The sequence below is a fragment of the Pseudochaenichthys georgianus genome, chromosome 7 (genome assembly GCF_902827115.2).
Source record: "Pseudochaenichthys georgianus chromosome 7, fPseGeo1.2, whole genome shotgun sequence".
Lineage (NCBI taxonomy): Eukaryota > Metazoa > Chordata > Actinopteri > Perciformes > Channichthyidae > Pseudochaenichthys > Pseudochaenichthys georgianus.
In genome coordinates this window covers 44,470,171-44,485,274 of record NC_047509.1, presented here as the reverse complement: position 1 = coordinate 44,485,274, position 15,104 = coordinate 44,470,171, and the positions used below count along the sequence as shown (strand labels likewise).

At 39.1% G+C, this 15,104-nt stretch overlaps 1 protein-coding gene across 5 annotated transcripts in view; it reads left to right on the top strand.

The window, feature by feature from the left end:
* The window catches only part of vps9d1 (VPS9 domain containing 1), a 60,902-nt gene that overhangs the window by 19,696 nt on the left and 26,102 nt on the right, over positions 1-15,104 (top strand). For 4 of the 5 annotated variants that reach the window (XM_034087514.2, XM_034087515.2, XM_034087513.2 and 1 more), the window contains exons 6-14: positions 664-726; positions 842-894; positions 2,408-2,486; positions 2,763-2,848; positions 4,209-4,354; positions 5,624-5,968; positions 6,554-6,683; positions 9,541-9,746; positions 14,706-14,790. In XM_034087514.2, the coding sequence (XP_033943405.1) occupies positions 664-726; positions 842-894; positions 2,408-2,486; positions 2,763-2,848; positions 4,209-4,354; positions 5,624-5,968; positions 6,554-6,683; positions 9,541-9,746; positions 14,706-14,790 (1,193 nt within the window). Of the gene's footprint in view, positions 1-663; positions 727-841; positions 895-2,407; positions 2,487-2,762; positions 2,849-4,208; positions 4,355-5,623; positions 5,969-6,553; positions 6,684-9,540; positions 9,747-11,687; positions 11,744-14,705; positions 14,791-15,104 lie in introns of all 5 variants that reach the window. The other variant, XR_004552496.2, reaches the window with a different exon arrangement.

The window sequence follows — 15,104 nt, the reverse complement described above, 5'->3', positions numbered from 1 at the left end:
TTACATATTTACAGATCCAGAAAATGGTCAACATTGAAGGCAGATTAATGGTTATCAAAGTACAAATATCCAAAATCAGTTCAGTAACAGTTTTCAAGGGGACAATATGTACTCAAATTGATGGGTTTGGATGATGGGGGAAAACCGTGTCACAGGCTCTTTAAGTACAGTACTCGGGTAAAAGTGGTTGAAGTCTAATGAAGTTTTGTGACTCCACGGTCAGGAGGGAACAGTACTGAGCTGCTGCTGTTGGTTCACTGTAACTGTATGACAGAATTCACAGTATCTTGTTGGTGTTTGGACGTTTGGAAACCTTCTTGGTGATGCAAACTCTGGTCATAGCTTGTACTTATTGCCGTCTTGCTGTAATGGTTGACAGTATACTTTATAGGCTTTTTACCTGTGTGTTTTCCCTATCCCTGGTGTTGTGCAGATTGTAAAGCATCACTCACTTTTTTTAATATAATGTCTAGTTATAAATATAACTGGAACTGGCTTCACATTACACGGCCTTCCTTTTTTTTATTACCTCAGTTTGTTGGAGTTTACTGACTGACATCTTGTTCTAATTTTAAAATAAAAAACATATTGTTTCAGCTTAACAAAATATTTACGTGTTTATTTGTGTGATGCATTTAAGTAATTTCCTCTTCTCCAATGCAGACGCTGTCTCTCCAGCGGCAGATGATGGAGAACCTCATCATAGCCAAAGCCAGGCAGGATGCTGTATCCTTGTGATGTATACAAAGATACCTCTGTTTTAAAAACATAATCCTGTATAGCTGATCCTTGTAAGAACTATGATGGATGGAGGTACCCTTAATGCTTGTTGTGACATTAGCTCCAGCGGAAGATGGAGGAGAGAAGACTAAGACTGCAGGAACAGGCCAACAGGTACCCCACTATTCTCAAACACACATACACTTTATTCAGTTTTAGCTTCTGCTTTCATTCTTCAACTACTTAAAAAAAAGATGTATTGACAAAGGTACTCAAAGTTAGTTAAATTAGACTTGAATGTTTGCTTAGTGGACATGTATCTAGTCTACAAATACTGCACACTAAATAAATAGACTGTTTGTTTTTTGTCATTGTGTTGAAGGTTTATGCACTCAATACATTCTCGGAAAATGATCACAATGAGCCACAATGTTTCAAAGATGGTCTACTCTTGTGTAGGCCTGTCGCGATAAGCGATTAATTGACTTATCGTACGATAAATAAAAATGAAGTTTTCTGACCTCGATAAATTGCCGTTTACATGCGTGTTTGTTTACATAAAGATGTGAACGGCCACTCTACCGGCCCGGCATGTTGTGTCTGCCGGCCAGGCGCGCTGTGAGGGGCGGGGCTCACCCACAGCCAGGTCAGGACACTCCGCGTGCAGCAGCCAAATGAATAATATAGAGACAAGCAGGAGACAATGTGTGACTTACTCGAGGGAAGTTAAATGGAATTGGTTGCAAAACCTAACTCGACATCTCCGGTGTGGGAATATTTTGGATTTAAGCCAAATGAACGAGGCGAACCTACTGACTTGAATGAGCCGGGCGGTATGTCGCATTTATTTTAAAAAGGTAGCAACAAAAGCTAGTAATACGACCAACCTTTTAAACTGCACCTGAAACACAACCACCCCATTCCGTTTCCAGCTGGGAGCAAACACGGCAGCTGGAGATGGAGAGCCCCGACCTTCCTGACAGTTTACAATCAAAGATGCATTTGCCCGATAATGCAAACATCTTGGTGTTCCTTGCTCGAAATCTTTGAATTACAGATTTGGATTTGGCCTGTTGAGGCATCTGGGTCTTTGTATGGACAGTGTTTTTTTTTTGCTTGTGAGACAATGTGTGCTCATATTTATTTATTTATTAAATATATATATGTTTTCCAGCCCAAGTCTATTTAATTTATTGTTTTGGTTGTGTGTGATTTAATTAGTTTTCTATAATTACGTTTTTGTTTTATTTATTATATATAATTTATATATTTGAATATTATTTCACATTTCATTTGCAATGTTGAATGTTTAATCAAAAGTTCTGTTTGAAAGGATGTACTTGAATTATTATTATATATTATCATTATGTCAGTGATCTAAAATAGTCTTACAATCTTATCGTTTATCGCAATAATTTCCGGGAAAATGTATCGTCCAACAAAATTAATTATCGTGACAGGCCTACTCTTGGGTCACTTTTGCTATTTACAAAAAAGAAACACTCAAAAATGTTACACCTTCACATTATACTGTACCTGGTGATGTCAGCAAAAAACAGATCAGTTGGGTGAATCTGCATGCCCCACACTTATATTTTTATGTTTAATTCAGTAGTCAAGGCTGTCAAGAAAAAAATACCACAGGGGAGCGTGCAAGTGTGAATGTCATTTTATATTTTCATTACAGGAGATTTTCAGCATCTGGGGCAGAGGAACAAGAGCAGCGCATTCTCTATACCAATGTACTGGAATATGAGCAGGACCATGTAAGTTTGCAAGTAATCGCCACACATGTATCAAAACTAATGGCAGTTGTCTCGAGAAATATTCAGTGTGTAATTATACAAAAATGCTTAAAATAACTTTATGCTTCTCATACTATGTTGTTGCACAACTTCAAACAAAAATGAATCACTTAAGAACTAATGGATACATTTGATGTTGCTGAGTTGGGCTAACATATATCCAGTAATGAGCATAGTTGATGAAATTATAGATATGGTTGTCTTCAAGTCATTTATAGATGTTTGTGTGTTCTACAGGATTGGCCTAAACTGTGGAAAGCCAACATGAAGAAAAATCCTGATGATGTCACATTAGTATCAGATCTAGTCTCCTACCTACTCAGGTATCTGAATGCAACATGTGCATTTGAAATTTAATTTGATTATTTTTCACAAGTAATACTTGTGGTTTAGTGCATAGAATGACAGGATATGTGTTTTAAGAGTTACAATAGGCTACACGCTCAAATCAATTAATGATATAACCGAGATAAGTATGTATACACATAACTTGTTTTTTACCGTCTCTCTCGATGCTGTCAAGCTTAACAATAAGTAATAATAAAATGCTTACGATCTATACAATTGTATATATAAACAGTGGCGGTTCTAGACCAATTTGACTGGGGGGGCCAGGCTGGGGCCAGTTATTTTCTGAGGGGGGCCCAATAAATGCAGGACGAAAAAGACAAAGACAGTATGAAGTAATTGTGCATAAGAAAACAATGCAATACAGTTATTGGTATTTGTTTCATTACACATATTTATTTCAGATACTTATAGTTACAGTTTTTACGCTCTAATGCAGCGGTCTCCAACCTTTTTTAGGATGAGAGCTACTTTCAAAATATAAAACAAGTCGTGAGCTACTTTCACTCCTCTTTTGTTGTTTTTTGCAGTGTATATATTTAGCACATTTTAACATTATTATATGCTGACCTTTAACCTTTGTGTGCTGTTTGGGTATGTGGGACCCGTTTTCAGTGTTTACTAAAAGAAATGTATGAAATGTAATTATTTTAACGTGCTTTATTTGGGGGGTGGACCTCACATCCTCTAGGGGGGTCCGGGGGCATGCACCCCTGCGAAGATTTTTTTTTTTTTTTTAAATGTTGAAGTTAAATGCATCAATCTGGTGCACTTTGAGAGCAACATGAATTTATGGATACAGCTTTCAACACTCAGATGAAAGGGAGCTGTATACTTTTCAATAATCCAAACATCTTTAGAATATTATCACAACCAATAACAAATCATTTAAACTTGTTACCTAGTTAGCATTCTTTCTTTTTATTTATGCATATTTTACTAATCACTCCCCATTTAAACTGTTTTTAATTTTTGTTACTGTCTTATAGTACACATTGGAATGATTTCTTACTTTATTTTTTACAACTATATGAAATAGATAAAGGTGTGTTCTCTCTAATGGGTCCGACTAGAATTACAAATATCGTTAGTTCCACCTATTCCGTCAGCCAATAAATCGTTTAATCATAAACTTTTTTTTTTTTTTCATTTTCAGGGGGGCCACAGGGGAGTTCAAAGGCAGTGTTAGGGGGGCACTGCCCCCACCCCCCCTAGAACCGCCCCTGTATATAAATAGGAGGAATTAGAATGGTTATGGGATAATGTCATCATGCTTCGTAACAGGAAATGTAATATTTAGATGATGTTGAAATAGCATTTGTTCTGTGTCCTCAGCCGGGCTGACCACCCAGTGGTGAATTTGCTAAGGAAACACCAGTACCGGGTTTACAACAGACTCTACCCAATCATCAGTAAAGGTCTCGTCCAGAGTCCTCCACGCCCGCTGACACCTTCTCGCAGCACTCACCTTCTTCACCCAGGTAGGGCCAGTACCAGCGGTTTGTGAGGTTCCTCAGTTTATGTCTGTTTCGTTTACGGACTGATGATTTTGTACCTAAATAAAATTGTGTCAGTGAAACCAAGCCAGTAGATCAGAATACCTTGATTCGTCCCACAGAGGGGACATTTACATTGTTACAGCAAAAGTAAAGGGCGCAAAATAATATTTAACAGGCATGCATAATATATTAAAGATAAAAATAGAAATTACACAAATTACAATTTTCAAAAATACACATCAAGGACCAGTAACAGTATTTAATCTTTTTTTAAATAAACAAGTGAAGCATGTATTAAGTAGTGTGATAGCAGCCAGGTCAGGGGTCGGCAACCCGCGGCTCTCGAGCCGCATGCGGCTCTTTAAGCCCTCTACTCTGGCTCCCTTGAGTTTAGACAAAAATAAGAAGGAAATAAAATAAAAATAATTTTAGGACTATTTATATTTTGCTGCACGGTTGAACATGTTTCGTATCTTGTATTTTGAGCAGTGACGAGCCGTCAGGGCCCTCTAGGACCTCTCTGAGGGCCTAAGATATTCTACAAAATAATATTTAAAAACATTAAAAAAAAGTTTTAAATAACATTTCCAAAGAAATAAATCTTTCGAATCTGCCTATGCAGTTTCTGTTTGAATGTGAAGGGTTAAATGAAATAAGCTCATCTCTGCCATAGACTGTATATATAAAGGTCTCTGCAAGTTACTGTGAAGATAGGAACTGATTGGTGGTCCTGCTGTAAATTCACAGAGGGCCCGCTACAGTAACTGAACGAGAGAGTAATGTCAAATGACAGTACAATTGACCAATCATATCTTCCCTCTAAATGGGTGGGCTTTATTATCGAGGACTTTATGACAAGTTCCGCCCGCTGTGAAGCTTTTCTTGTTTTCATAGCAACAACAACTTCCTGTCAACAGCGTAAACTCACCTTCAAAATAAAAGCATGCCAAATTACACTTAAGATATACAACTGCAACGAAAGTATCAAACACAATGCAATATCCTTTTCAATTTCAAAGAACACAAATTGGATTATTTACAGGTGTTGTTTTGTGTGGTAGCTTTGCACCCCAGGCCGTTGTTTTGATATTCCGCTGAAGTATACGCTGTGACGTAATAACTTTTTTTTCGAGGGAAGGGGTGGGGGTCAGAGGGCCTAGGTATAAAAGTCACGGCTCGCCACTGCATCAACATCACTAGGGGGTGCTACATTAGCATTAATACATTTCTGAAATGTTATTGATCACACAGAGAAGAAGACGACCAGAGGCAGCAGTGTTGGCGGCCAGAGCTTCAGCACGGCCTCCTCCCTCTCCCCCTCACTCTCTCACGACCACTCCACCAACGATGAGGATGAGGTAGAGGAGGAGCTTCACTCACAGGTGACGGTGGATCGGGAGAACTCGTTTGAAGATCTGGAGCAGTTCCTGACCCAGCTGGACTGGGCCCCGCTCCACAGCAGCACAGAGGACTCGGAGGGGACCTGTGATCCGTCGCTGCAGCCGGAGCAGGACGAGGGCAGCCTCCAGGAGCTGGAGATGAGAGCGCTGACAGAACATCTGAAGGCTGTGGTCAAAGATATTCATATTGCAATCGGTGAGCACAAATATAGACCATACGATAATACTCTGTCATTGAGTCCAACATTTTTATTCTTGCCTCACAGCAGCTGCATTTGCAACATCATCAAGGACAAACATTTAAGACAAGATACATGGAAACAGACATTTAACATAACTTCACAATCACTGAAATGAAACATGCTCAAGACCGTCCAACATAACACATAACTGTATTTAATGCTTCAGTCTGACCTCATGAAATCATAGGACCGTGTATCTCTGATTTGATGGCAACACTTCATATTTGCTGTTCAGGACACGGTTGGGGTCAGAGATGATGTTGTTGGCCAGCCTTAATATGTTGTTATGGTAGGCTGATTCATAGAGTCTCTCAAAAGGTTGACTTACAATCCTTCAGCAGATTCTCAACTGGTGGAGGAGTTTTGACTGTTAAGCGGTAGACAAACACTTGTACATTGTAGTATTGCAATAGTGTACGGTTTCTTTTTCAAGCATAGAAAGTGTCTTATGTTGATTTTAAGCAACCATTTTTAGTCATCAGTCAGTGTCAAATTGTTTGGATAATAGTTTTTTTAGGGGTCTTCTTTATTTGTTTCAGATCAACTTCTGTCCCTGTGTTTGCTCTCCTTTGAGTGCCTCAACACAGCCAACTCTAAAGACCTGTGCCTGGCCAGCATAGAGGAAGCCTTCTTCACGCCACTCTGGAGCGCGCTGGTGGCTCTCTTCAGGTACTATAGCCTAAATACTGCCTTAATAAACCATCCTCAACTAAAATCCTTGTTAACTTAAACATATTCATCCATTAAGATGACCTTGAACATTTTAATTTAATTATTATCACTATCGATCCCATATCAGGTAATGCATGTTACTTATTATGGCCCGCTAATAGCAATTGCATTTGCAATATTACAAACTGGGTGTTGGTAGCAGGAATTCCTGCCGCAGTGCCTTGAAGTTTTACATTTAGTTATTTTATTAGAAATAAATGTTTCTTAATGCTTTTGCAAAATGAATATGCAGCGCTTCAGTTGGCTCTGCTTGATTGAAGTATGAATAAGTGCCAATCAAAAACATCACAACGACTTATCTGATTCAGCTGCAGCAGTTTGTCACATTTATCTTGGAAAACCACTCTACGTAAAATCTTTATTTATCTTAGGTTTGGGTTAACAAACAAACAAAATCCTTTACAGAAATAATATCTTCTGCCATCTATGAGCTGATAACAACTTGCTTTGTGAATTGTTATATAGCGGTATACATAATCTGAATTGAATTAGCTTGCATGCGCAAGACGGCAGCATACAGCAGAGGAAATGCTCATGGAATGTTAATGCATTGATTTACTTTTTGTTTGAGGTTTGGTTATGTTGAATTGAACAAGTCGCAGGCTATGCGGTTTGTATTATTAAAAAAAACGTCTTAACCGTAAAAAGAAAATGTCAGAGGCTCCAGGTATTAGTGGTTAAGGTTTATTAATATACTCTTAATCAAAAATGTAAGTTTGACATCAATTGTTTCCTGGATTTACAGTGTTGGTCATGACCAGCATGTGGCAGTGCTGCTCTAAGTATGTCAGCTTTTCCATTAGCTTTATTGCTGGTTTTAACTTCAAATCGTTTTTTAAATGATCAGTTGTTATTTGTATGACCATTTCTGACGTTTGCTAAATGTACATGTACCTCTTCACACAACACCATGAAACTTTTCTATACTATTTTGGAATGTGTTATGATGTGTTCTGCATTACTTTACTGAAAGAGGACCTCCGGGGCTGAAGTCGAATAGTCCATTTAGCTTAGGAACCTTCCTAACCGAGTGAAATGACCCGGATGTCCCTCAGCGGCAGGCTGGCAGCCGTGATAAGTGTCGTTCGAATTCTCTAGATGATAGGAAAGGAGGTTTCAAACTTCCTTTATAACCTCCTTTAGCTTAGGAACCACTGGACCTCCCTCGCCGAAAGGAGAGGAGAAAATGCTGCCCCACAATGCCTTGCAGTCGCAGCATTTGCCGTCACACAACAGTCGGCCGTTCACGGAAACAACCGATTATGACAGAGAAATGATATCATGAAAGTTACGGTGCTTATTAAGTTTTTTTAAACGTAGGTGGAAAGTTGCCAAAGTGCTTTGTTCTGAACGTTCATCAGTATTATAAAGAGAGAAATATGAACGTTAGTTTTCACTGAAATGATCAAATAAAGTCAACATTTCACAGTCTTTACTGAGCTGTGTGGAGTTTGTTCAACTTTTAAAAGATGTTTGAATGGTGATATACACAGTGATAGATGTTAAGGACTAACGTTTATAATAAATACATTTGTATTTATTTTAAGATCTTTAGTTCATACAAACATACGTATTTGGATCATTTGTATTAATGTGGACCGGAGGGAGAGGGGGACGAGCATAAGTTTCACTTTCCCTTTTTATTTAAATTCCTACTTTGGTCCTGAAGAATATGTTTCTCTGTTGTCCACGTTCATAAAGCAAAGCAGCAGCATCAGAGCACGGTGCAGAGTCTCTAGATGAGTTCACAGTAGTCCCTCGTTCTTATTGAACATCCATGTTGTAGTCCGCTGTATAGAAAACTGTAGTTTCCATAGTTCCCCCACAGCAGCAGACGCACATTCAGGACGTCCGCTGGCGCATCATAAACACGTAGGATAGTGGAAGTGCAGTCGGATTCTCTAAAGTACCGCAGTCTCTTCTCCCAGGTCCTTTTGAATTCTCCTATCCACTATCCCTTAACCCCGTGACGTTTCACTCAGAGGTCAAGGAATAGACGATAGGGTTAGAACTTAGGAGCTGATTTTTGGGTTATCCGACCGCAACCCTGGTTTCACAGTGTGTAGACCAAAAGTGTAAAGTAACTGACCCATGTCAAAATGTTGTCCACTTTGCCCTACATTTTTTCATATCCTTTTCATTCTCGGATACATCTTCGTGGACTGTCATTTATTGAGATTTGTTATGATAGGAAAAGCACAGGTGTAAGAAATGTTATTAACAATGTTTCAGTTTAGTATTTTGCATTGCAATTTAGTAATGAATACATAATTTAGTTAATCCTTTGTCAAAAAACTAAAAACGATTTGACCTAAGTTCCCCCTGGTCAAATGCCCCCCTGCAACGTCTCTGCAGCTTCCAATTGAAAGAAACATTGTCCTAACAAGTGGGAGGTTCCCATATTCCTTCACTCCCAGTCCCTTACCCAGACCAAATATGAGTTGATGGTGGCACTGCAACTATGACAATCCCAGCAGGCTTCCCCCAGGAATACTGTCAAATTGTTAAATTGAAATGCTCAAGCCATTACAAATAGACTTCTGCACCATCACCATATATATATATTTTTTAAATGTTCTGTGAATAAATTACCATTGATGATTTCTTATCTTGCTAATAGTAAAATGTGGAACGCATAACAATGAACTGTGTACAATTGAAAGATTATGTAATGCCTACTTAATCGCAAATACCATTCATCTTCCAAAAAGCCTGGCAGCCTCACTTGAATACATTGTTGAAATGTTTCCCCCACTTTTTCTCAGTGTCGTTAGCTCTTTTCTTTCCTTCTCAGGAGGGTCTACAGAGAAAGGGAGCAGGCCTTTGAGATTAGTATGAAGCTGTACCAGGATGTTTCACCTGGAGATGTTGGTGTTCCCTCCAAACTATTCCCCGAAGACTCTGACGCCCAGCAAGGTTCCTACCCATATGAGTCTGCTGTGCAGGAACTGAAGCTCCTGCTCAAAGACTGCTGTCCACAGAGGAAGTTGGAATGCATTGGTGAGTCACATTGTGTTGTTTTATTCTCCCTCACCCAAGGCTGACTTTCAGGACAGATAGCTTCTCACCTGATGGTTCTAGTCAGCCCGAAAGAGGCCAGACACCATGTGGACTGTGTGTTTTCTCTCAGGTTGTTGTCTTTGAGATGTTGCAAAGTAAATCAGGATCTGTATTTATCATCTCAATTTGGCTATAATAATTTTGTAATCTTATGAGAAGACTTTGTTTTTATTTAAAATGTGACGAAAACCCCTTTTGTGTTACTATCAGCATGTCATTCATTATATTCAGCCAATCAGTGACATAAGACAGTGATGGCAGAAATGCCTTGACAAGCTTTGAAAAATATATTTGAATCGTGTGAATGTTGCGATAAAATTAGATGGTAGGCCGGATTTGGCCCGCGGGCCTTGTGTTTGACATGCCTGCCTCAGAAGGTATTACAAAGTGTAACATTTAGTTCACACAAGCAAGTTAGTATAACATGTTTGTTTTTGAAGTAGGATTGTTTTGTCAGTGGAGTTACATCCTGCAGCATCAAACTGCCTACTCCCTACAGTAAGCTCAATGTGTTATAATTGTCAAGCGTCAATTTTGAAAAACCTTTAAAATGATATCTTTGATATAAGGTAGATTTGACATTAGTCGACATGTCGGCCAGATCATCTGTACCGGTTTCCTACATATTTGTATACCAGAATATAGCAGCAAGTTCTTCTCTATGCAGTGTTAAACTCTTAGATGAACTATGTGATTCCCTCAGGAAGCCTGTAGGGCTGTCCCGAATACTATTTTTCGGGCTCCGGATATTCGGTAGTAATCAGCAGCGAATATTCGTAGTAATCAGCAGCGAACTGCTTCAACGCGTGTATTTCGGTTTATTCACGGCATTCTTTTTGTTATTCTACAGCAGGGTCAGGGACCGAACTGCAAATCAATCCGGACCGAACCCTGTGTTCCATTTATAAACATTAAAAAAATATATATATATATTTCTGATTCTGATGTAAATTAAAGTGGACCGATCATGCTATATTGGAAACATATATTGTAGGGCCATGCCTATACAAAACATGTCTGTGAAGTTTTTTGCTTAAAATACCAAACAGTTCACCCATTGTAGCCATGCCTCATACTGCTCATACCCCTCTTTTGCAGCCCTGTTAGAGAAACGCGGATTTTGGGTCCTTAGCTTGAAAAAGAAAAAAAGAGGAGGCGGAGCTAATGCCTTATGAGAATTCTACAGGAGATAAAGTTAAATGCTGCTGCCATCCTGTTCTAAACCACATCAAAGATTATTTCTGAAACAGTATGGCGCTCAAATGCTTTTTCTCTTGCGGGTTTATCACAAGGTGAGTTCCTTTTTTTATTTCCTGCATTTTAATGTGCTCTACAGTAGAGGTTAGCTTGGAGTGTTAGCGAGGCTTGCTAATGTAAACAAAGACGAGATTACGTCCAAAACACGTCAGGCGTTGTTTCTGATAGCAATTTTCTGTGGGTCCGCCGCCGATTTGACGACAGATCGGCAGCAAATCTGTATCCACTCGTTGTACCCCTATTTTTAAAAGATTTGGGTACGGAGGAAAAGAGAAAGGGTTTTATTTTCTGACGCTGCGTGAGTTCCCCGGCACACCGGGGACACATATTTATGTATAAAAGACATCACAAAGTGCATTTTGCATGATAGGTCCCCTTTAATGTATATTTTCTTGTGTCTGACGCATTGTGAGAAATGAACGTGCATATATATTTACTTGTGTGCGCGAGCATGACACGCATTGCAGACCGCAAGTTAACCGCAAGTTTACCTTTACTTTCTAATGCTTCTAATGCCAATTTTGCCGAGGTTCAAGGCATTGACTACAGACAAACAGTGCCATTTCTCCCACTAGTTCAAGCCATCATACTGTATGTATGTATTGAATGTGTGTGTGTATACAGGGTCGCCGTTTACCGACAGGCAAGTGCTTGGACCAGAAGGGGGCCCCCCAAATAAGGTAGATTAACCTCCAGACCAAATTGCTGTACAGAGAGATACATATAAAATCGCTCACAAAACATAACATTAATTAATTAATTTAAAATAAAAGATAAAAACCAGAATAAACATAACAATTTCAAAATATAAAAAAAAATAAAACAAAAAAAAGATTAAGAAGGTCCACAGCAACGACAACATGAAACACCTTTTAATCTACTGCAATGACATGTCGGGAAACCCCCTCAAGGGGGCCCCATGCATAGCGCGCCAAAACTGCTTCTTAATTTCGGTTTCGTTGCTCCGCTCCGGGGGGGGGGGGGGAGGGTGACTTTACTGGCATTGATCCGGACCAGTGACCTTGTATTAAATTCACAAGTGGACCTTTAACAAAAAAGTTTGAGTACCCCTGTTCTACAGTATTGTTGTTTTATAGTTATTTGTTAATGTATACAACCCAATGTGTGTTCTTTGAAATTGAAAAGGATATTGCATTGTGTGTGTTACTTTTGTTGCAGTTGTGTATGTCTTAAGTGTAATTTGGCTTGGCTTCCTATTTTGTATGGACATGCTTTTATTTTGAAGGAGAGTTAGCGCTGTTGACAGGAAGTTGTTGTTGCTATGGAAACAACGTGACAAAGATTAATGGAGAAATATCTACATATAAAGACGGAGAAAGTAAACGATAACTTTATGGTTAAGTGTTAGCACCCCCCGAAGAGGCACAAGCTCTTACGTTGATATTGGAGATTTCAATAAATATATATATTTATTTTTTTAAACAAATAACGAAATTCAAACCCGAATAAGACTGCAACGAACGCATGGGCGTAGGAAGCATCCTGAATGTGGGGGGGACATTTTTAACGGGGGGTTTGGGGATCCCCACCACGAAAAAAAAAAAATAGATTTCCTGTATTCTGGTGCATTTTAGGTGGTTTGATACTTCTTTGTGGCTATACTAGCATGAGGAAAATGATGGGTACATTTTGTAATTTCATCCAGTTGTAAAGAAAGGAAATATATTTGATTATTAATTCTTCAGAGCCGTCTTTGAATTAATAAAAAGCAGTTTAAATGTCCATTTTTTGTACATTTATATACAAAAATAAATATGTGTGAGTGCATTGAGAGATATTGTTGTGGAGAGTCGTTTATATATAAATCGCAAAATAAATTTGTGAGTCCTTCTGTGAGAATTTTTTAATATTGAGACTGATCTGACTCCATACAGATGTTAAGTTCACCTGGGAATGGTATCGACTTAAATGTTCAAATAAATGTTGCTCTTCTGTCTATATTGGTCACATGATGCCCCTTGACTGAAATGTTTCCTGTTCAATATCCCACTGATTTCCTTAACACTCTGGGATGAAAGTCCACATCACAATTGACTCTAAACTGTCATTTCCCTTTCATCACTCACCTCAGCAACAGACCTCTCTCCACTGTCCCTGTGTTCTGCCTCTGACTCACTCTCAAGCGCCTAGATGTCAAGAGAGGTGGTGAAGTGATCATTACTTATTGAGCAATATACTCTTTCACATTGAATCATAACAGGTCATACTGAATGTAAATACAACTGACTCTAAAGTAAGTCCCAGTCTGTGACATTGGACATTTTGAAGACTCAAAGCCCCAAGCAGTAGGTAGAATATTAGCTAGTCTGTAATGTGCACAGAAAATAAACAGTTAACTGAACACTGGGATGGAAATGGCCTATAAGCACATGTAAAACATGAACACACACAAACAGCTTCTGAATGATAAGAAGTATAATTAAAACATAATGCACAATACCATTTTGAGAGAGAGTACGAAGTTAAAGAACTCAGAAAATAATCTCTTATCGAACTGAGGCTCCAGTAAAACACACTGACTGCGTCTCTACGTGGACATCATGGTGTTTACATGAGCACAGAGAGATGGGGTTATTCATGTTCCCTGTTTACATGATAAATACTAGTGACCTGGCATTTCCATGCCTTTTCTCATCTAAACTATTCAGTATTTGTATCTCTCTATCATCATGACATAAAGACGAAACTCCTCTCCAGAAGTGAGACGCCACGCCGCCATCACTGTTAACTGATTAACTGCTACCAGCTGATGACTTACTTTCCTCTTCTTTGAAGTGTTCTTATGTCCATGTTGTCTGGGGGAGAAAACATATCAAACCAAGAGATCGTCAGCTTTGATTTTTACTGTATTAACAATGTCCTGAACATTTGGTGTGTGCCTTACCTCCCCTACCGGCATCGCTTCATACAACAGATCTGAGCTGTCCAACTATGACAACAGTCCTTGAACATGCGCGCGCTATGGGAGAATCTGCCTTGGTACAAAGTAGCAGTGAAAACATGGTACGGAGTTTCATTGATTTGGGCATTCTCACAATAAGCAAGTGGAATGGATTTGATAGTGAAGCACTGACACAGCGCTCTACAAAGTGCGGCGAGTGGAGAGACCGATTCACGGACTTTCTACATGGTAAAAGTGGGGTGGTCTAAATTAATCATTTGAAAAAGTGGGGGGGACTTGTCCCACCCTCATGTAATGGCTGCGACGCCCATGAACGAACGAATATTCGGGTACAGCCCTGGAAGCCTCTTTGTGTTATAGCCTACTAAAACACCTTCTGATGAATCTTTTCAGCAGTGAATTTCTGGTCTTATTACTGTGAATGTATAGTTAGATTTACCTTCACTTTTCTCCAAACGAATATGCTCTAAACTATAGCCTCAGTGGAAGGAAACTACAAATAAGTAAATGGGTATCTTTTCCATGACCTGATTTCCAGTTTCAGTCGTGTTTAGAACAAAGTCTCAGTTTATCCTGTAATGTAAATGACATGTCATTGGAACTTGATTTCGCTGATTTACTGATGATAGTTATCGCGGAAATGTGGGCTTTACCTTTTGGATCTGCATATTGTGATTATATTAATACACTTTTTTTCTTGTGTGATTTTTGTTTTACAGTTAGGACATTACGGCTGATCTGTGCCTGCGCTGAGGACTACAGGTGTCTTCATGATGTGGACTCCACACCAAAAACAGCTGCCATGTGAGTAATCCATCAGCTGCAATAACAGCAAACTCTTTGTCTCTGAAGCAAATACAAATACACTCTGAGGGACTGAGGGGCACACTTTAAATATGATATTTAAACCGATACAATACAACAGTGTAAGGATTTATCTAATAAGATTATACAGAACAGTGTAGTTATTCGTTATTCAAACTCATCATTAAACTTCAAAATAAGAGCCCTTTCTCCATGGACTCCATGCTGATGCTGGGGAGGGAATGACTGTTCAGTGCAAGAACCCAAACACGGCTCTCTGCCTGGGTAGCAGCCCTGTCAGGTCTCATCAGTGC